The sequence below is a fragment of the Eschscholzia californica genome, unplaced genomic scaffold (genome assembly GCF_041429995.1).
Source record: "Eschscholzia californica isolate CP2 unplaced genomic scaffold, dmEscCali1.0.p SCAF_1, whole genome shotgun sequence".
In the NCBI taxonomy this organism is placed as follows: Eukaryota; Viridiplantae; Streptophyta; class Magnoliopsida; order Ranunculales; family Papaveraceae; genus Eschscholzia; species Eschscholzia californica.
In genome coordinates this window covers 1672231-1691861 of record NW_028238198.1, presented here as the reverse complement: position 1 = coordinate 1691861, position 19631 = coordinate 1672231, and the positions used below count along the sequence as shown (strand labels likewise).

Sequence of the window (19631 nt, the reverse complement as noted above, 5' to 3'; positions counted from 1 at the left end):
ACTAGGCATAAATCGGAAGTGGGCATCATCTCTTCTTTTTATGCATTTTCTTTTGAAATGTCAAACATTCTTTTAAGGGGTATGGCTTTGTGTTTCGTACTTTTTATGCATTTCTTTTTTGAAATGTCAAACATTCTTTAACGGGTACGACTCTGTGTTTCGAACCCTTGACCTGTGTTTTGAACCCTTGACCTGGAGGGTGGAAACCAACTTGGACCGGTACGTAAATTCTACTATATAATCTAAGACATGAGTTTTGAAAGTAGAGAGAGATGAATGTGTTTTCATGCCTGAAGAGTAAACCCATTGTTAAACTAGATCACTTGAACATTTTGACTTTAGGGTTTTCTACTTCTTCATCAACCACTTCTACCATTTCAAACCCAACCTTTTCTCACTTCCTAAACTCAACCACCATCACTGAAACGCTCTCTAAGCTCTTAAACCAACACCCAAAACTCCCTCAAATCAAACAAATTCATTGCCAAATTATCACCCAATCTTTGTCAAGAAACTCAGCTCTCATTTCCACTCTAATTAGATCTTATACTTTCTCAAAGAACCTCATTTTCGCCCGAAATCTATTCGATCGTTTTCCTTCTCCTTCCCCATTCACTCTCTTATGGAACATCATGATCCAAGCTTACTCCAAGATACCCAATTCTCAAGAATCTCTTTATTTATTCCACCAAATGCTATCACTTGATCAACCCTCTTTATCAATTCCAGATAAATATACTTATACTTTTATGATCACTGCTTGTTCATATCAACTCTTACCCATGTTTGGTACAACTGTTCATGGGAGAATTATAAAAGTTTCATGTGAATCAGATGTTTTTGTGGGCAATTCTCTATTGAATATGTATTCTACCTTTGCGAAAATTGACGAAGCTCATAAAGTGTTCGATGAAATGTCTCAAAGAGATGTAGTAACATGGACTAGTCTTCTAAGTGGTTATGCTAAGTGTGGTGAAATGTGTAGAGCTGAAGAATTGTTCAATAACATGCCAGAAAGGAATGAAGTTTCATGGACTGTTATTATTTCGGGTTGCCTCGGAAACGAAAGATATAGCGATGCACTTCGATATTTCAATGAAATGTTGTGTGATAATTGTCGGGTAAAACCGAATGAAGCCGTTCTTGTTTGTGCGTTGTCTGCGTGTGCTCGTCTTGGGGCATTAGATCAAGGGAAATGGATTCATGTTTATATAGATAAGAGTGGATTATCGCTAAGAAGTTCAAATCTTTCTGCTGCTCTAATTGATATGTATGCAAAATGTGGGAAGATAGAATGTGCTCAAAGTGTATTTAATGGAACCTCACTGAGAGATGTCCTCACATTTACAAGCATGATTTCAGGCTTATCTGCATATGGACTTGGCAAACAAGCTCTTGATGTTTTCTCTCAAATGCTTGTGCAAGGAATAAAACCCAATGATATAACACTTTTAGGGGTTTTAAACGGATGTAGTCATTCTGGTTTAGTCGAGGAAGGTCGTTCTGTCTTCAACAAAATGGAAGTCTCATGGGGAGTTTCGCCGAAGATTGAGCACTATGGGTGTATGGTGGACTTACTTGGTCGATCGGGGCACTTGGAACAAGCATTTGACGTTGTAAAAAACATGCCTATGGAGCCGGATATCGTAATTTGGAGGGCATTGCTTAGTGCTTGTCGAGTTCATGGAAACGTCAATCTCGGGGAACAAATAGTAGATCACATTTCCCAATTGGACCCTAATGTTCAGAGTGGAGGTTTCGTGCTTCTTTCGAATTTATACGCATCTTTGGGCCGTTGGGACGGAGTTGCTAGATTGAGAGAGGAGATGAATGGAAAGAAGAAGACTATTGAGTCGAGCCCTGGTTGTAGCTGGATTGAGCTCGATGGAGTTGTTCATGAATTCCGTCCGGCAGAGAGATTACACCCACAAAGTAGAGAGATAAATGAGAAACTAAAAGAAGTTATGAAGATTATAAGCGTAGGAGGAGGTTATGTTGCTAATACAAAACAAGTGTTGTTTGATTTAAGTGAGGAGGACAAAGAGCAAGCTCTGGCTTGGCATAGTGAGAAGCTAGCAGTGGCATTTGGGTTGCTTAGAACTGATTCAGGTACATCTATCTTGATTGTGAAGAATTTGAGAATTTGTGAAGATTGTCATTCTGCCATGAAAGCTATATCTCAAGTTTTTGGTCGAGAACTTATCGTTCGAGATCGATCTAGATTTCATACCTTTAAAGAAGGGAAATGTTCATGTAAGGACTATTGGTAATTAAAGAGTCACTTTTAGTTGACATAAGAGTCCAGAACTAAGATGGTTATTTTTCTTCTGGATCTGACTCCTCCCAATCCCGATTGTCTGCATTTGACTTGTCTGATTTTAAGTCGTTTGCCATCACTTGTCTTGGTTTTGATCAGAGATACATTAGTCATTTAAACATAATTTAAATGACAGACCTCTCGATGCATTTGGCATCACTTGTTAGCTACATGGTCTCAATGTACAAAAATATCGCTCAATATCGAAAAAGAGCTTATTTCACCAAGACTTAAATGGCCTCGAAATCAATGCCAGACAACTACTTAAACTGAGTTAAACAAAAACAAACATTCCAAACTCAGACCATTCAAACATGTTAAATCTGAAAATCAAACATCAAATTAGCTAACAAGCCTTCATAAAAAAAAAAAACTTAGCTAACAAGCATAGAAGACAACTTAACCCAAGTATCATAAAGTCATTCAATTTAATTTCTTTTTATGTTAAATAAAACACTAAAAGTCAAAACTTCTTTCCTTCATAGCATCCTTAGATATTCAATTGAAACTAACAAAATAAAACCAGGAGTCTGTCAAATATATAGAGCCTACTACTGTAAATAAGAAACTAGAAAAATAAAAAAACTGCCGATGTAGTTCTCCAAAACAACCTGCAAAAAATTAAACGAAACCAAGAGCGGTAAGGAAACGAAAAACGTAGAAAACGAAAAATAGATGTGAAGTCTGTAAAACGATATGAACCAAAATCGCATATATGATGATTTTAGATATGTTACAAATGGACATTATCGAATAGGGAGGAGGATCTAAACAAGTACTTTCATATGATGATTTTAGATTTCTTACACATGAAAAAGGGAAATGTCAAAAACCTATGACATTATTTAGGGTTCTTAAGTTGGTGGACGAATGTCTGATCCTCGAAATGTTCCCTAGTTTAGTTTTACATTAGGTAGATAACTAACATAACAAAATTGGTGGAGAACGGGAACTCAGGTGTCACCCCATACCTGTCGGGGATCTGAAGTTTCAATATTATAGATTTACACCCTACTCTGGTTGGATTCTTACTCGTACCTGGTACAGAAGAATTTGCCGCCTCTAAATTTACACCATAAGTTATGTTTCGAAGACTACCAAATGTGGAGAAATAAGCAATTTGCTAGACACTAACCAGTATATGCTAATAATTATCTAAAAAGGACCAGGCAACAGAAAGAAAAAGAGCGACTCAAAGCAACAATGAAACAGAAGTAACAATAAAGAAGATTAGAGTTGTTGGTACCTTAGTTTCTCAACGTCTATCTGTTTTTCCAGTTGAACGCTTCCCAGAGTTCAAGTGCTTAGGTTTAAGATCAGGAATAGTCCTATCACCAGGTCCCTTGTGTGCAGCTTTATTCCTCACCTTGAAGGAGTTCCTAGCAAGTTTCACAGCCTTGGACTTTTGGATCGAGTCCTTGAAGCCTTCCCCAGGAACAATATCACCAGGTGGTCGTGATCTTGACCTTGACGCTGGGCGAGATTGAGACCTCAATCGCATCTTTTTGTTGGAGTGATCACCATCTATATCCATAGTCTCACCATCATCACCTCCCCTGGAAACTGATCTCTCTCTCTTTCGACCCCTAACAACAGACTTGCTACGAGCCCGTTCCATAGCTCGCCTAGGATCAATTCCAAAAGCGGATAGCTGTTTGCCCATCCTCTCTGAAGTAAAAGTCCTGTCCTTGTCAAATTTCCTTGGTACAATGGGCCTGCTCTCAGCAGTGCTCTTCTTCATCCTGTGTTCTCGAATGAGCAAACTTTTCTTTTTCCTGATCTCAGCCAGAGCTACTTTCTCTTCTGGGGTCAATTCCTGACCATCCATCTCAAAATCACCATTATCTGCTTCGTCTTGTTCGAGACGAAGTCCTTCTTCTCTTTCCAATTCTTCAAGTCTTTGTAAGATATCGGGATCAACAAAATCATAGACATTATGCCCATCAAGAATCTCTGGCATTATATCTTCCTTCCATTCATCATCAGCTAAGATATAGTGTTTCTTCAAGCTAGCAGAATAAACACCAGCACCACCATTCTCATCCTCCAAATCTCTTTCAAGTTTCTTCTTTTCGTTATCAGCGGCTTCCTTAGCTTTTGATTCCAAAACTGCTTGAGGAATACAAGGTGGCCTTTCCTTCTGGTCACGTGGCTTTGGAACTGCTACATGAAATCGATTAAGACAGTCATTTATCTTCTTTGACTTCATTTTCAGTTCTACCCTCTGATTCAATAATCTTTCACATGCTGCATTCTTTACAGAAATTACTCCATCCTCAGTCAAAGTGCTCATAGTCAAGAGAACACTATCACTGTCACTTGCTTCACCTCCTTGACCAATCACAGTCTTCATAGCTTCGTCTTTCATCTCTGCAACCAGCTTCTTGTCTTCCTCTGAGAGCCCATCCAAAGGCTGAAGATCAGTCTTGTTGCAAACTACAATCAGTGGTTTGTTCATAAACAATGATTTGATGCTGTGGAAGAGAGCCGCCTGTTGGGCGATGCTATACCCACATGATCCCGAAATGTCCAAGAAGAACAAAACAGCAGCTCTCAAATGGGCAAGAGCCGTGATACTGCACATCTCAATAATGTTACGATCTTCAAAAGGACGATCAAGAATCCCAGGAGTATCAATCACTTGGTACCTCAAATACTTATAATCAGTATGTCCAACAAAGAGAGACTTTGTTGTGAATGCATAAGGCTGAACATCCACATCGGCTCTAGTAATTTTGTTGATGAAAGAACTTTTGCCAACATTTGGGTACCCACAAATCAATATGGTTCTAGTGTTTGGATCAATCGACGGAAGCCTTGCCATATGCTGTCTAATCTGCTCTAAGTAAGCCAAACTTGGGCCTATACGCTTTATAACCGTACACATGCGACCAAGTGCTGCTACTTTTAGGGATTTGCACCTATAAAGTGAGTCTCCATACTTCAACAACTTCACATAATCCTTGGCAATTTTACCAATGAGGTTTCTGGCAGTATTAATCTGACCAAGGGCAAGCTTGTAATGATCTTTGTTGTATAGAACATGAAGGAGATCTCCATAAAAAGGGTGGATTCCCTCTAACCTAGGGAACTCATCAATGATGGTCGAAAGCTTTTCATGAAAATTCGTCTGGGTATACTTAACTTTTCGCATATAGAACTGACGAAGACGATTAATAGCATATCCCTTGTGAACAACAGTTGGTGTCTGGCGTTGAGTTCGGGAGAGTATGATATCAATGAAGTCCTTGCCAGCGGGCACCACTGTTATCTTCTTAAAGTTATATTGCACCATCTTTTACGATTTTTCAATATCCTCTATAACACAAAAACAGAGTATATAAAAAGGTTAAATTTTTACATTGAAAACCCTAACTTTATAGCAAAATTAAGCATCTAGCAATAGTATATTAAGTACAAGCATGATTTTCAACATCAAATTTCCTTTCTTTTTTCACTAGGGTTCAATAGTTTCTCTCTAAAACCGAAAAAAAGGATCCTGGAAACTTAACTAATAACTAGATAAATACCCAATTGAATTAATTGAAGCAAGTAAGGGCAAAAATACAGTTTCATCTATATCAACCTAAAATCATAGAAGCATGAAGATTTAAGAACCCTAAAACCTAAAAAATTATTTGAAAAGATTACGCAAAAAGTGAAGACGAACCTCTGTAAGTGGATGGATGGGTGAAGAATTCGAAACTCCACGAACGATAGCGATGAGATTGAGGAAAGAGAAAGAGAGAGGCGCCACTAATGGCAGTGCCTTTCAGGAGAGAAGGAAAATGAGCTAGGGTTTATACTACTTATAATGTGAAGTTTTTGGGACTAGGGTTTACGTCGGTTTTCTGAAGGGTTATTTCTGTTTTGGCCTCCTAACAGTTACCAACTCGTCAAAATGGCCCCCCTACAAATGTCTAGCTTCCAAAATAACCTCCGATTCGCTAGTCAACTTTAACTTTTCTTGTCAACATTAGATAGCTCAAGTGGTGGATGATGTTCATCCAAAAACCCTCTAGGTTCGAGATCCAATTCCCAGAGGATGTGGATTCTATGGTTTATTGAATTTGAGTTATTAAGGTACAAATGATGTTGTTGGGTAGGTCATAGTTTAGTTGGCCTTTAGGCCCGTTCGTGTAAGAGTTTGCTTTGGGCGGTTATATCGTGCTTAATACATCTTTGACGTATCAATCCCATTGTAACGGCCATGTCGTTAACGGAAGGGGAAAGAGGCTTATTCTTTCTCAGTTATGTTGGTTGGATGTACATATAGAAAGATGTCAATCCGAATTAATGGTAAATAAAGAGACAAACACAGAAAATGATCATAAACCAAATTTAAGAAAAATCAAACCAACTTGAACTACTCCAGCCTTACCCGTTTCCGGAATACCAATAACAACTCTACATTGCACAAAAGTAACAAAAAATCGGAAAATAAAACATCTGACTTATAGATTACCAACAATATATACTTTCATCTATCGTTGACAAGGTTCATTCTACACCATTTACTTTTGTATTAATAAAACTATCAAACATTCCATCTCTAGTGTTCATACTTAAAATAAACATTACATCATTCTAAAACTTGACTCGTGATCCTGTGTTTCTGAAAACACGGGACACCAAAATATATTAGTAAATAGACCTTTCATTGTTACTTCTGTCTACAACCAACTTTACACGATTCGACCATGGCCGAACCAGTTCCTTCAGCAAGCTTCTATTTCGGTCCATCCCCATGAAAGGTTCATTGACTCCATTATCCCTAACCTTGAATTCTTGCAAGCATTTTGGGTGGCCCAGTAACATCTTGAACTCATTCACTCCCCGAAGATTAACAAAAGAGGCCTCGTAAGAATGGTTTCTACCACCGTCCCTTCGATGATTCTACTTCAGGCTTCAAGAATGGGTATAGGCTGGAACAAGCTTTAGAAGTTTTGCAAGTTCGTAAGACTTGAAATCTTTCCCGTAGCATAAGCTTAGATCAAGGGGAGTTTTTCCATCCTGAACCACAATGAATAACGAGTAAAACGACCAAGTATAAGATCAACAAGAAGAGTTATTAGAATCCGAATCTCATTATTTGAATTATAAAAGCAAATCACCTTATTCCTACGTGTCCTATCTGCACCGTTTTTCAACAAGATTTTTGCTATATCTCTAGACCTTGCTTGTACAGCAACATGCAACGGAGTCCAACCGTCCTGGAAGAACAAAGTAACTTAGAACTAAAGAAGAAGAAGGATTTGACCCAGTTGTTATATTTATGTAGAAAACTTTAGCAGCCTATACTTACATTATCTGCGACATTTACGTCAACTTTGTATTTGATGAACAGCTTGACAGTAAGAACTGCACCAACTTGAACTGCATAATGAAGTGGTGTAGCACCATCCTAACCAAATTGAAAAAAAAAATTTAGAAGACTCGAACTTATGGTCTATCCGAAAAGAAACAACTAGAAAAGATCACTAAATCAACTAAAAGTTTTAGAATGTCAGGAGAATTCGACTTACACTGTCTGCAATTTGTGGATTTGCACCTTTTCTGAGAAGATGACTAATAACAGGCTCTTTTTTACCGATGACTGCCTTGTGAAGAGCAGTGAAACCATCCTGGGTTTAAAGAAAAAACTATTTAAGCTCCTTCGATTTGGGTTGAAGAGAATGTCTAGGCACTGTTACAAACAACTACAAGGTTACCTTATCAACAGCATCTATATCCACACCTTCTTGAAGGAGTTTATCCATGAAACGAATCTGCCCTGATAGAGCAAGGGTATGAAGTGGTCTCCATTTTGCCTGTGGGGGTGTTGGTGAAAGTTTTAAAGAATCAAAGTTTAGTTGATGAAAGTGAGTAAACAATAATGGTTTGAAAATCAACTCGTTACCAAGAAGATGATTCTCAAAGACCAATATAAACAAAGTACAGAAGGTGAAGGATACACTCACGAAGAAGACCACAAAGAGGAAGGAAGAAAACATTGTTAAAAGTTGTCAAAACTTAACTGTTGATATTTTGCCGATATTAGGAGCTTTATACTGTTCCAAGATTGCTCTTTCTTCTGGGTCCAAAAGTTGTTCAACTTCTGCAAAAGATAAATTATGTCGTTATGCGGAAGCTATAGCCAAACTGAGAGGATGCATACTAACGAGAGTTAGATGGAAATTTAACAGTGATAACAACATTTCGACAATGTCAAGAACAGATTCTTTTTCAGAAGCATCAAATCGACAATAGAAGCAATACGAGTTCTACCCCTCAATCCCAACAGCCAGACTTTGAGAATCTATTAATGGTAGATGTACATAATAATTGTACATATATACATATAGTTTGTGTGGGTTTAGGTCTAAATGAGTATTCAGTAAGGATATATTTCTCCTCTACTTCGTCTGATAAACTTCATCGCGAAGAGGCAGCAGCAAAGAAATATATATTGGTCAATTAAAGGATTAGTATTAACTCATTTTAATCAATTTCGTAAACCCAATTCTGGAATCACCAAATAAGAATGAACCCATTTTCTAAATGCAAGAATAAGAACTAACCCTTTTCCGGAATCACCAAATAAGTTGAAATTTCATATATATATGCTTGACTTTCGAGTTTGCACACTATAGACAACCCTAAGAACTGTTAAATTTTCGACAAACAATTCGATTGAATTAAAGCATATTAGAAGCTTAACCAATGAGAAACTAATTGAATAGACTTTCCTTCACAATCAATAGACATGTTCACAATTATACACTTTCAAACTCAATTTGTTTTAAACCCTAAATCAGATAAGTTTCATCAAATACTAAACTAAACCCTAAAGGAATAAAAACCAAGTATCAACAACTAAAATTTTAGAACACTAAAATAACAGAGAAAGAGAGAGAGAGAGAGACGAATAAAACCTTTAATGAACTCTTCGTCACTCTGGGGTTTTGTTATATAACTAGTAGAAAGAGAAACTTCTCTATTCTCTTCTTCTACTTCATCTTCTTCACCCCAATCATCTTGTTCTTCTTCATCTTCGTCTTCACTACTATTTCCATCATCAGGTTCTTCCCATTTCCCATGATGGGTTTTCTGATAAACCCTTTTTGAAACGGATAAAAAAATCACAGATTTCGCTGGTTTTACATAGAAAGAAGGATAATTATACCTTGTGGATTTGCTGGTTTTGAGAATAGAGTTGTTAATAGAAGGATAAGCAAGAGGAGAAGAAGAAGAAAATGAACAAATCCTAGAAGAAGAAGGAAAGACTGCCTCCAATAACACTACCATTTCAATCAACTTTTTCTCTCTAGAAATTGACAGAGAAGGAATTTGGATATGTTCTTGCAGAATCAAGGATCAAGGAGAAGACAGGTGAGGTATCATTATCAATCAGAGCCCAACCCTAGATGATATAATTTTATGGGCTGATCACTAAGAGCACCCCATTTGGCCCATATATATTGTACTAAAGAAATTCTATAGGCATCATTGAGATTGAAACTTTAGCCCCCACCAACTAGTTTACATAATATTATTCAACTGAATTTGGTAAGTAGAGCTTTCAATTGAATTATTCCAAGAGAAATGATATAAGAGGCGAAAGATCCAGACCTACACTGGACCTAACGAATCAAAATTTGACACGTGCCCAAAATCTCCACATATGCACGGGCTCTGGTCAAAGCAGAAATCTTATGGTTTAGTCCTTCATAAATAGGTTATACTTGAGTCCCCGGTTCTTTTTTAATCTGAACCATCGATATGGATCAACGGTGTAGATAAAAAATCCCCTCTTAACACTCAACTCCAAGAACACGACCAAACAATTTGCTCTTTCTCTCTCTAAAACCTAGTGCTTCCAATCGATAGATTTATGGAGACGATTTTGAACTGAGACGAGAGGATTTTTGATGATTGTTCTTTTTTGAAGCTATTCTACAGAAGATTTTACAGGATTCAACCATGAAGAATGCTACATCCGCCATTGATGAATTTGTTGAGCTTTCATCATCTTCATCATCAAAACAACAACCAAAGTAACAATAACTTTCTTGCTAATGGTTGTTGCAGTGCTGCTCATTCTTGTTAGTTCTTCCCATAACTTGATCTTCTCTGATCTTCCTAAAAGAGCTAGTCTAATCCAAGATTTTCATCTTTCACTTTAGTCATTTAAAGATCCAATGATACTTAACCAGCATAATCAACGCTTAAGTAACTCATCTGAACAAGCTCTTTGCTCCACAGTTTTCCATACTGGTGATAACTCTTCTAGCTGGTCGGATCAACAAATCGGTGGGATTTAGAGAATGGACCTTAACATGGACTCAAGCTTTGGAGATGAAGGATGATTTGCCTTCAATTCTCCACCACCACAACCATTACGATTCTAGGTTGGAATTGCGACACATTTATGGTCGCCACCATTAATCATGATCAGAGCTTAAGTTCATCATCATCACCGTAGGTTGGAATTTTAGGTTTTTTAGGTTGATCCATATGAACAGTTCAAATTAAAAAAGAACCAGGGACTCAAATGTAACCTATTGTATAAATGAAGGACTAAACCGTAAGATTTCTGCTTTGACCAGAGCCAGTGCATATGTGGAGATTTTGGACACATGTCGAACTTTGATTCGTTAGGCCTAGTGTAGGTCTGAATCTTTCGCCTCTTATATTATTTCTCTTATTCCAATGAATCTATTGATAGTAAAGTAGGTATCTAAATAAAGTTTTCGACTTTGTTCTAAGTGTTTAAAGATTACGAGTCTTTTTCTTTTCGTATAGGCATTTGAGTGTTGTTTTTTTTTTTAATTGGTAAGCGTGTGCCTCGAACCCTTGACCTCTAAGTTGGAAGACTTACCTCTTACCACTTGAGCCAAGGGTTGTTGGCGCATTTGAGTGTTGTTACTTGTTGCTAATTTGTCATATTATCTGAATGTTTATCTGTGTCTTCACCTATATTTTATGTTTAGGAAAGGCGGACGCTAGTGTTTTATATGTCAGATAATAAGTTTTTCAAAGTCCTTATGACCAATTTATTATGGATAAACTTTGTGGAGGGACCTATAATAAAATTTATAAAACTAATTTCATTTAGCTCCTCTCTCTCTCTCTCTCTCTCTCTCTTCCGGTAGTAGACTCCTTCGTCATCCCACATTTTTTATATTATAGTTTTTTATTTTGGAATTCCATCTCTCTTGTACTCTTTACCTTTTTCATCCACAACAAGAAACACTATTTAGGCATAAATTAAGGTAATCCAGATAGACTGCCATCCCTTACTCCATTAGCTTAAAAGTAACACTTAGCACTACATATGATTTAGGAAAAGGCCTCAGAAGTCAGAAGAGAGGAGATGAGACTAGCCGGCTAAACTTTAAAATGAATTGACTAGTTTAGTATCAACATAGTGTCATTAGTTCCAAGACTCCTAAAAAACTTATCATTAGATAAAAGTGTATCAAATAGATTATCAATATCAAAATATTTTGCTACCACATTTTGTTGGAAGAGTTTATCTTTCATATCGATGTTGTGAAAGAAAATTCTACGAAGTTTACTGCAGAAAAATTTAAATGTAATAACAAATTTGAAAACCCACATGTAAATGTCATATTAAATAGAAAAAAGACTAATTAAAAATGCCAACTCATTGAGAAAGTTGATTGAATTTATTGACAAAAAAATCCTAATTATTTTATTGAGTACTAGATTCCAATAATGGTAAAGTAAGACCTAAAAAGGTGAAATAACATAAAAGGTGTTTTCAACAAAAAAAATAAATAAAAGACTTAAAAAGGTGAAATAACATAATAAGACTACTTATTTGAAATAATTTCAAGAGGAAGGATAGAAAGTAACTACTTTAACCCTTGATAGTCTAGTTTCATTAGACTAATTAAAATTTAAAAAAATAATGAAAGAGAAATTTGGTGGTGAATATAATGCACTCACTTTTTTTTTTTTTGTTGAAAATATAATGCACTCACTTGGCAGATAGAAAATAAATTTGTTATGAACAAATCTTGGTGATATAAAGGTAGACCATATTGATTTTTCAAGCAAGGGGAGAAACAACTTTTAAACAAAAAACCAACAACCTCACAATCCAACATATCTCCAATCATCCTTCTAAAGACTTGTAAAAATTTCAAAAAAAAAAAGACTTGCAAAAAAATAAAAGAAAAAGGACAACATTTTTGACATGCGCTCGAAAATAATATATACCTTTCATAAAAATGGTCATCGACACCTTTGTACATGTGAATTTGTACGGTAATAAGATGAATAAGGTTTTACTACTGAGATGATTATTAGACGACGAATAAAACCACCAAATTTTGTTTGGAATATTGAACCATAAAGTCATACTACAATGATATGAACTATTAAAAAAGTACAACAATAGAATGACATGTTCTTAGAAATGTTAATCTATATCACTCAATTGAATGTTAGAAATTTAGAATCTTTGAGCAACAAAAAAAATTGAATGGTAGAAGAGAAATTGTACCACCAAATCATAATTGGTACATTCAATCATAAATTTGCAGCATAACGATACAATCAAGTGACTGCATTCAATATACCAATGGATCGTTTATGCTTACTGATACAACAAATAAATAACTATTGTCTACAATTGCACAAGTGCTAAATGCAAATTAATAACCTAATGTGTGATTCAAATTCATTATTCCACCAACATCTAATTAGTTTTCTGCATAACCACTCAATGACATGTGTTAGTGTCGAGTACCCTTTTTTTTCCTGAGACATTACGGAGTCATTTTTTTTAAGACAACTGTAAATATTGTATCATTTATAGTTTCAGAGTTCACAGAAGAGAAACAAAGTTACAACAATGGAGCTCAAAACCGAAAAATACAAGTTGAAACTTATACTCTTAATGTAACCTTCATGGTTGTATCATAAGCTGTCGGACAAGTTGTCTCATATCTAGCAGTTGTCAGACCATCCTTGAAAAGTGGAACAAGAGCAACGAAATCCAACAAACAAGTGTGTAGCAATGCCAGAGTCCACTACAACCCATCCAGACTCGAGCACGAGATCCCTATAAACCTCCATGTACCTTTTGAGCAGACCCGTCCATACTTGTCCCAAAATTGTTTTTCTTTCTGAATCGTTTTTCTAAATGAACCTAAGATCAGGGGGGGTAGTGGAGCGGGACTTTCACAGACAAAATGTCCCGTAGACATTTCAAGACATATCGGATGAGTTATTATAGACAACATGTGTTCATAGACATTTTCAAGACATTGAGAGTTTGTAGACAAAATGTCTTTATAGACATTTCAAGACATTTGATCCATAGACAAAATGTCCTGGGGACATTTTAAGATCTTGAGTCCATTGACAAAATGTGTAATGCATATTATATTTGTGCTAATCAAAAATATATTTTTCGACTTTTGTAGACATCTGTGAATATTTGTGGACATTGATGGACATTTGGTAGACATTTATTATTTTAATATTATTATTATTATTTAATCACATGAAATAATATATTAATACTAACATTTCAAAAATATATTTTTCGACTTTCGTAAACATCTGTGAATATTTGTGGACATTGATGGACATTTGGTAGATATTTATTATTTTAATATTATTATTATTTTTTAATTACATGAAATAATATATTTATACTAACATTTCAAAAATATATTTTTCGACTTTCGTAGACATCTGTAAATATTGTGGACATTGATGGACATTTGGTAGACATTTACTATTTTAATATTATTATTATTGTTTAATCACATGAAACAATATGTTTATACTAACATTTCAAAAATATATTTTTCGACTTTCGTAGACATCTGTAAATATTGTGGACATTGATGGACATTTGGTAGACATTTACTATTTTAATATTATTATTATTGTTTAATCACATGAAATAATATGTTTATACTAACATTTCAAAAATATATTTTTCGACTTTCGTAGACATCTGTGAATATTTGTGGACATTGATGGACATTTGGTAGACATTTATTATTTTAATATTATTATTATTGTTCAATCACATGAAATAATATATTTATACTAACATTTCAAAAATATATTTTCGACTTTCGTAAACATCTGTGAATATTTGTGGACATTGATGGACATTTTGTAGACATTTATTATTTTAATATTATTATTGTTGTTTGATCACATGATGGACTTCAAATGTCTCTTGTTTTTTGAAAGACATTTTGGCTTCCAAATTTGTCCCAAATCCTTCACAAATTCATCAAACTATGAAGTCCACCAAAGTCTGGGACATATTTTGTCTACAATCGAATGCCTCGGACTTTCATAGACTCTCATATGTCTGGATTTGAATGCCTCAGACTTTCGTGGACTCTCAAATGTCTGGATTTGAATGCCTCAGACTTTCGCGGACTCTCAAGAGTCCGCGAAAGTCTTGCTCCACTACCCCCCCTAAGATCCCCAACAGCCAACATCATTCAAACATCAAAGTCTACCAAAAAAAAACAGACAATATCCTAATTTCTAATTTCACATAGGAGGCCCATGAAGAATCAATTATATTATAAATAAGGGCCTGTTTAGGACGATTCCAAATATTTACGGAAGAACCAGTTCTGTCAGTATCCTTTGATAGCTATTTAAATCAGTTGGGAATTGAAACTGAAACACTCACTCGAAATCTCTGATTCATACTATCACTCTCCGGCGACATCTGCGGCGAGTTTTCCGACGAAGGCGATTTTAATCGATTTGAAAGCTAATCAAGCTATGGAAGTAGAATGAGTCGATCATTACTATCATGTCTAATTTCTCACCGGATTATTCTTTACCAGATCTGTTATGTTGTGAAGACGTTGAAATCATCTACGAAACAGATGATGACGATGAAGATATTTACTTACTGAATTACTCGCCGGATCTTGATTTTCCGTCCGATATTGAAGAATCCTTGGCTCAATTTATTGAAGAAGAAGGAGATTACGTTCCAGGATTTGATTATCGAGACAAATTTCAGACTCAATCACTTGATGCTTCTGCTAGATATGAATCTGTTGCTTGGATTCTCAAGGTATCTTCCATTCCGATCAGTCCTTTATGCTCAGTTACCGATTGAACTTCGATCGGAGTTGAATCTTTCTGATGAAGTTATTTACAATTTTGCCATCTTGTTCTGTTTTTAGCGGGAAAAATGGTATGCGCACGTTAGCTGATGTGCGCATGTTAGCTAATATGCCCCAGTTACCGGTTGAACTTCAATCAGTTGCCGGTTAACTTTGACCGGAGAACCGGTTCTTCTGATGACGATATTTACGATAAGCCATATCGTTCTGTTTTTGGGCGGGAAAATAATACGCGCATGTTAATGCCGATAAACCTATACTGTATCAGTCTATCTGAATCGTTGAGTCTATGTTACTGTTAAAGAAGAATCGTTAAATTTTTCAATTGATTATGATCATTGTGTAGGTAAATCGGTTGTTGGGTTTCCAGCCATTAACGGCGTATCTTTCTGTTAATTACATGGACCGATTCTTGGCTTCTCGTTGTTTGCCGGTAAGTATCTGTAAACATGTATTCGATGGGTAAGAATTTGTTCTGTCCAGAGTCTGTCTAGTTTTTCTTATTCTCTGCATTACTCTGTATTATACTATTACTTAAGAGGCCATTCATGAGTGTATAAACATATATTAAAGAATTGATGAAGAACATTTATAGATTTTCATGTTATTATCAAAATATGATGCAGCAAAAAGATGGGTGGCCATTAAAACTCCTATCAGTTGCCTGTTTATCTTTAGCTGCTAAAATGGAGGAACCCACAGTTCCATCTCTCTTAGATATTCAGGTGCATATACACTCTTTGTCTCATTTTGGTTCTATCGCAATTATTGATTCATTTAAATCTCCTCCATGAGCCCAAATTGTCTTATTCCATGCTCAATAATTGTGATAGGTTAAAGGCGATTCACAATTCATATTCGAACCGAGGAGTATACAAAAGATGGAACTTATTGTCCTCGACGCTTTAAACTGGAGATTAAGGTCCATAACACCTTTCACTTTCATCCATTTCTTTGCCTGCAAAGTTGATTCAACCAGAAAACTCAGCAAGTTCTTTGTTTCAAGAGCAACCCATATTATTCTCACTATCATCAGAGGTAAAACTCTTTTGCCTCACCTTCAATGCCAATGTCATATTGGTCTATCAAAAATGGTGTTAGAATTTAGATGTTCAATCTGTCATGGGGATATTAGTTTTTTTTTGGTGTTTCGGTCAATTTTTAGGATCGCATTTGCTAACCATAAGACATGACTAGAAAAAGTGATATTTTCTTACAACTTTACCTATATATTATATTAGCTTCTATGTCATATGGTCCATTAAAAATGTTGTTTAGATGTTCTATTTGCCGTGCAGATATTACTTTCTTAGATTATTGCCCCTCAACCATAGCCGCAGCGTCAATACTTTGTGCAGCCAAACATCAGTCTTTTGTTAACCCTAAAACTGCAGTTGAATGGTGCCATGGACTAAGCGAAGTAAGTAATTTTTTTTCTTAAAAACAGTAAGATTCGAACTTTTGTTATTTTCAGTAGGAACACTTGTATATTACCACTCAACTAAAGTGAACTTCAGATATAGTATTCAGAAATAGTACCAACACGTGAACAAATTAAATTTTTGCAGGATAGAATCATAAGTTGCTATGAGTTAATGCAAGAAGTTATTGTGAATATTGACAACAACCAAAGAACAAAGCCACCCAAAGTTCTACCACAACTCATAGTAACAACTCGAACTAGAATCGGTTCTCGCAACTCATTATTTACCATTTCCTTTCCTTCATCCAACTCCAACAACAAGAGAAGAAAACTTACCAACTTACTCTGGGTAGATGATTTTGATCATGAACATAAAGATGAATCTTGAAGGAAAGAAAAAGAAGAAAAACAGGAACAAGGACCTCATTGTTTTTTTGTGGAGGACCAGAGCTAATCCTGATAGAGTAATGGTGGTGAAATAAGTAAATAAATATTTGTGTGGTTGTGGGTCCCTTTTGGTGGACTATTTTGTTCATTGATTGTGTGGGTATTTGATTAACTAATGCCCTGAATTATAGGTTTTGCATATTCCCAATGGAGGGGAATTTGTAGTATATATATATATCTAGGAGAGGGATTTTTTTGTGTGTTTGTGAGGAAATGGGAGCTATAGAAGGGTCAGATGTCTTTATTAGTGGGAACCATGGAGTATAAAAGAAGTGGGTATTGATTTCAAGGCTGGATAGATTAAAATAAAGACATGAAGGAGATAGATTGTAGGGACATCTAGGGTTTTTGAGAAACAAGGAGAGATTTTGAATAATCCAATCTGTTCATGAAAGATAAGTCAAGTTTAAATAAGAAGAAAAGAAGGAAGAAAATGATGAATAAGATGGCCTAGCATAATGTATGAGTGTGATATGTCGTTTTTTTTTTGGCGGGGAAGCCATTTTTTATGGCCTAAGTAGACTGAAACTGATTTATGTGTGTGGTGTGTCAACGCGTGTGTTGTGCAGAATCTCAACAACTGAGTTGGACGGACAGGATTTAGATTATGAAAGCTAATCTCTAGAGAGAGAATGTATATTGTTTGTGCAAATCAATTGTCGGAATCTCATCGGTTAGAGTTGTCTTGCATAATATGGTGATTGTATTCCCTTTCAAAGGGAGAAAGAAAGCTATATTTGAGGGCTTGCTTTTTTTTTTTTGTTAAAGAGAGGGCTTGCTTTTAGGCTTCCCTTTTTTTTTTTGAGTGTATGTATATGGATTCAACTAATACTAAGTTGTATCTTCTCTCTCTCTCTATATATATGGATGTTTGTTGGTGTAATATCTCTCTCTTCGTGTTCTCTCTCATTGAGTACCATGTGAGTGACAGAGAAGACTTTTTCTAGTGTTTGTATAGGAATTTTGGAGCAAAGATGGTGGTGGGGACAAGAATTAATGTTGGAATTTTGTGAGAGAATTGAAAGGAGGAGAGACCTTCAATTTCTTTTTTCTAATTTTGTTACTTAATTGAATGCGACAACAACGGGAGCGTCCTGATGGCGATGGGGCTAACTCGTGACAAGACCATGTCTTTTCTACCTACCTTTTTCTCATATTTAGAATAACTTATATATATTAAATTTATGTATATCATATCACGATAATTGAATAAACTAATAAAATGCAAGAACAATTGTCTTGGACAAAAGACTATGGTAAAAACATAAATGAATAAGGACTCTAAACTAAAATCGCTACTAGTTTATTAAAGTATGTATATCTCATTTCTGATTCTTTTTCGTTGTCGTAGATAACAATATGTATAGAAACTACATAGATAACTAGTAATATGCAATAGACAAGAGCTATAATGATTCATGAAGAGTTGATAAAAGAAAATTCATCTAAGCATTAAAGCCAATGAGAGTAAAATAGCTAGAGAAGAAAGAGGACCCAAATATCTTACTTTTTTTTATACAAATTTTGTTGATGGGGATTTGAGAAAGTAGCAAAGGGAAGAAGAGTTCCCTCACATCACACTACTTATCTTACAACACTCTCTTTTGTCATTCATTCTCTTTTCTCTTTTTTAATATTCTCAACTAAAAATGTTCTTCAAAGTTTGGAATCCTAAGAATAAACCCAAAAGCCAAATACACTTTTTCCTCTCTCTAATTGAAGGGTAAAGTGAGATCCAATAGAATATTGATCTAGTACTCTTATCTCTCTTGTGGAATTTCAGCTTTAGGTGGTCATGACACAAGGCAGATATCTAGAGAGGGAGAGAGGCCTTGGGTTTCAGCTTTTAAGCTTGGCCTACAACATGGTGGTAGGGTACATGTTTTTGTAGGTCCAAGTTGAAGAAAGAGTCATAGGCCAGAATGATTTTTTGATTCTTGGAAATGGATTTGGATTGCACCATTTATGTAAAGACATCAACTTATGATTCTTATCTATGGTAGTCTGAAACCCACTTAAGACACAATGTTCCTAGGAAAAGCAAAAAATGGAATTTGGGTCAGACTGATCATTAAGTGAGAAGTAGGTAGCATTTTCGTGTAGCAGTGAGGCAGCTGGAGATAAAAAAAGAAGAAAGAAATTCTACTTGGTGTTGTTTACGAAGGGCGAGTCAGGACCTTATATAAGACTGCAAGACGTAGTCTATGGACAATAGGCGACTATGCATCAAACCTTTATAATCTTGGGTAGAAAGCCTCTTTTGATCGACTATGTGTAATGTGCAAAGTAAGAAACATTTAAGATAAATCGACCG

General features: G+C 35.6%; 3 protein-coding genes and 1 pseudogene across 5 annotated transcripts; 2 read left to right on the top strand and 2 right to left on the bottom strand.

Annotated features, from left to right (window-relative positions):
• Positions 1 to 65: 65 nt before the first annotated feature.
• LOC147563059 (pentatricopeptide repeat-containing protein At3g62890 pseudogene) lies at positions 66 to 2294 on the top strand (annotated as a pseudogene). The gene has a single exon (XR_015223339.1). The product of XR_015223339.1 is annotated as a pentatricopeptide repeat-containing protein At3g62890 pseudogene (transcript).
• Positions 2295 to 2726: 432 nt separating this feature from the next.
• LOC147563058 (Nucleolar GTP-binding protein) lies at positions 2727 to 6404 on the bottom strand. Its single transcript, XM_086634172.1, has 3 exons — positions 5988 to 6404; positions 3564 to 5635; positions 2727 to 2928 (listed from the first exon to the last, which is right to left on the bottom strand). The coding sequence occupies exon 2, from the start codon at positions 5610 to 5612 to the stop codon at positions 3573 to 3575; it is 2040 nt and encodes a 679-aa protein (XP_086490298.1). The 5' UTR covers positions 5613 to 5635; positions 5988 to 6404; the 3' UTR covers positions 2727 to 2928; positions 3564 to 3572.
• A 350-nt stretch (positions 6405 to 6754) lies between these two features.
• EMB506 (Ankyrin repeat family protein) lies at positions 6755 to 10840 on the bottom strand. Its single transcript, XM_086634160.1, has 7 exons — positions 9232 to 10840; positions 8335 to 8414; positions 8029 to 8127; positions 7843 to 7941; positions 7623 to 7721; positions 7432 to 7530; positions 6755 to 7330 (listed from the first exon to the last, which is right to left on the bottom strand). The coding sequence occupies exons 1-7, from the start codon at positions 9602 to 9604 to the stop codon at positions 7226 to 7228; spliced, it is 954 nt and encodes a 317-aa protein (XP_086490286.1). The 5' UTR covers positions 9605 to 10840; the 3' UTR covers positions 6755 to 7225.
• A 2498-nt stretch (positions 10841 to 13338) lies between these two features.
• Positions 13339 to 18200, top strand: LOC147563056 (cyclin-D1-1-like). Of its 2 annotated transcripts, none has more exons than XM_086634113.1 (7): positions 13339 to 13493; positions 14793 to 15395; positions 15794 to 15880; positions 16074 to 16172; positions 16281 to 16485; positions 16746 to 16867; positions 17016 to 18200. In XM_086634113.1, exons 2-7 carry the CDS (start codon positions 15126 to 15128, stop codon positions 17256 to 17258), a joined length of 1026 nt encoding a protein of 341 aa, XP_086490239.1. In that variant the 5' UTR covers positions 13339 to 13493; positions 14793 to 15125; the 3' UTR covers positions 17259 to 18200. The 2 variants fall into 2 exon arrangements, 1 of the variants encoding a protein (XP_086490239.1); XR_015223328.1 differs by having other exon boundaries at positions 13418 to 13493; positions 16726 to 16867.
• The last annotated feature ends 1431 nt before the right edge of the window (positions 18201 to 19631 follow it).

Excerpts from the sequence above, each read along its gene's own strand:
- LOC147563058 (XM_086634172.1), bottom strand. The coding sequence starts at position 5,612 with ATGGTGCAATATAACTTTAAGAAGATAACAGTGGTGCCCGCTGGCAAG.
- EMB506 (XM_086634160.1), bottom strand. The coding sequence starts at position 9,604 with ATGGTAGTGTTATTGGAGGCAGTCTTTCCTTCTTCTTCTAGGATTTGT. Across the intron at positions 8,128-8,334 it reads ATATCGGCAAAATATCAACA|GCAAAATGGAGACCACTTCA; the intron begins GTTAAGTTTTGA and ends ACACCCCCACAG. Across the intron at positions 7,942-8,028 it reads ATATAGATGCTGTTGATAAG|GATGGTTTCACTGCTCTTCA; the intron begins GTAACCTTGTAG and ends CTTTAAACCCAG.
- LOC147563056 (XM_086634113.1), top strand. The coding sequence starts at position 15,126 with ATGTCTAATTTCTCACCGGATTATTCTTTACCAGATCTGTTATGTTGT. Across the intron at positions 15,396-15,793 it reads CTGTTGCTTGGATTCTCAAG|GTAAATCGGTTGTTGGGTTT; the intron begins GTATCTTCCATT and ends ATCATTGTGTAG. Across the intron at positions 15,881-16,073 it reads TGGCTTCTCGTTGTTTGCCG|CAAAAAGATGGGTGGCCATT; the intron begins GTAAGTATCTGT and ends AATATGATGCAG.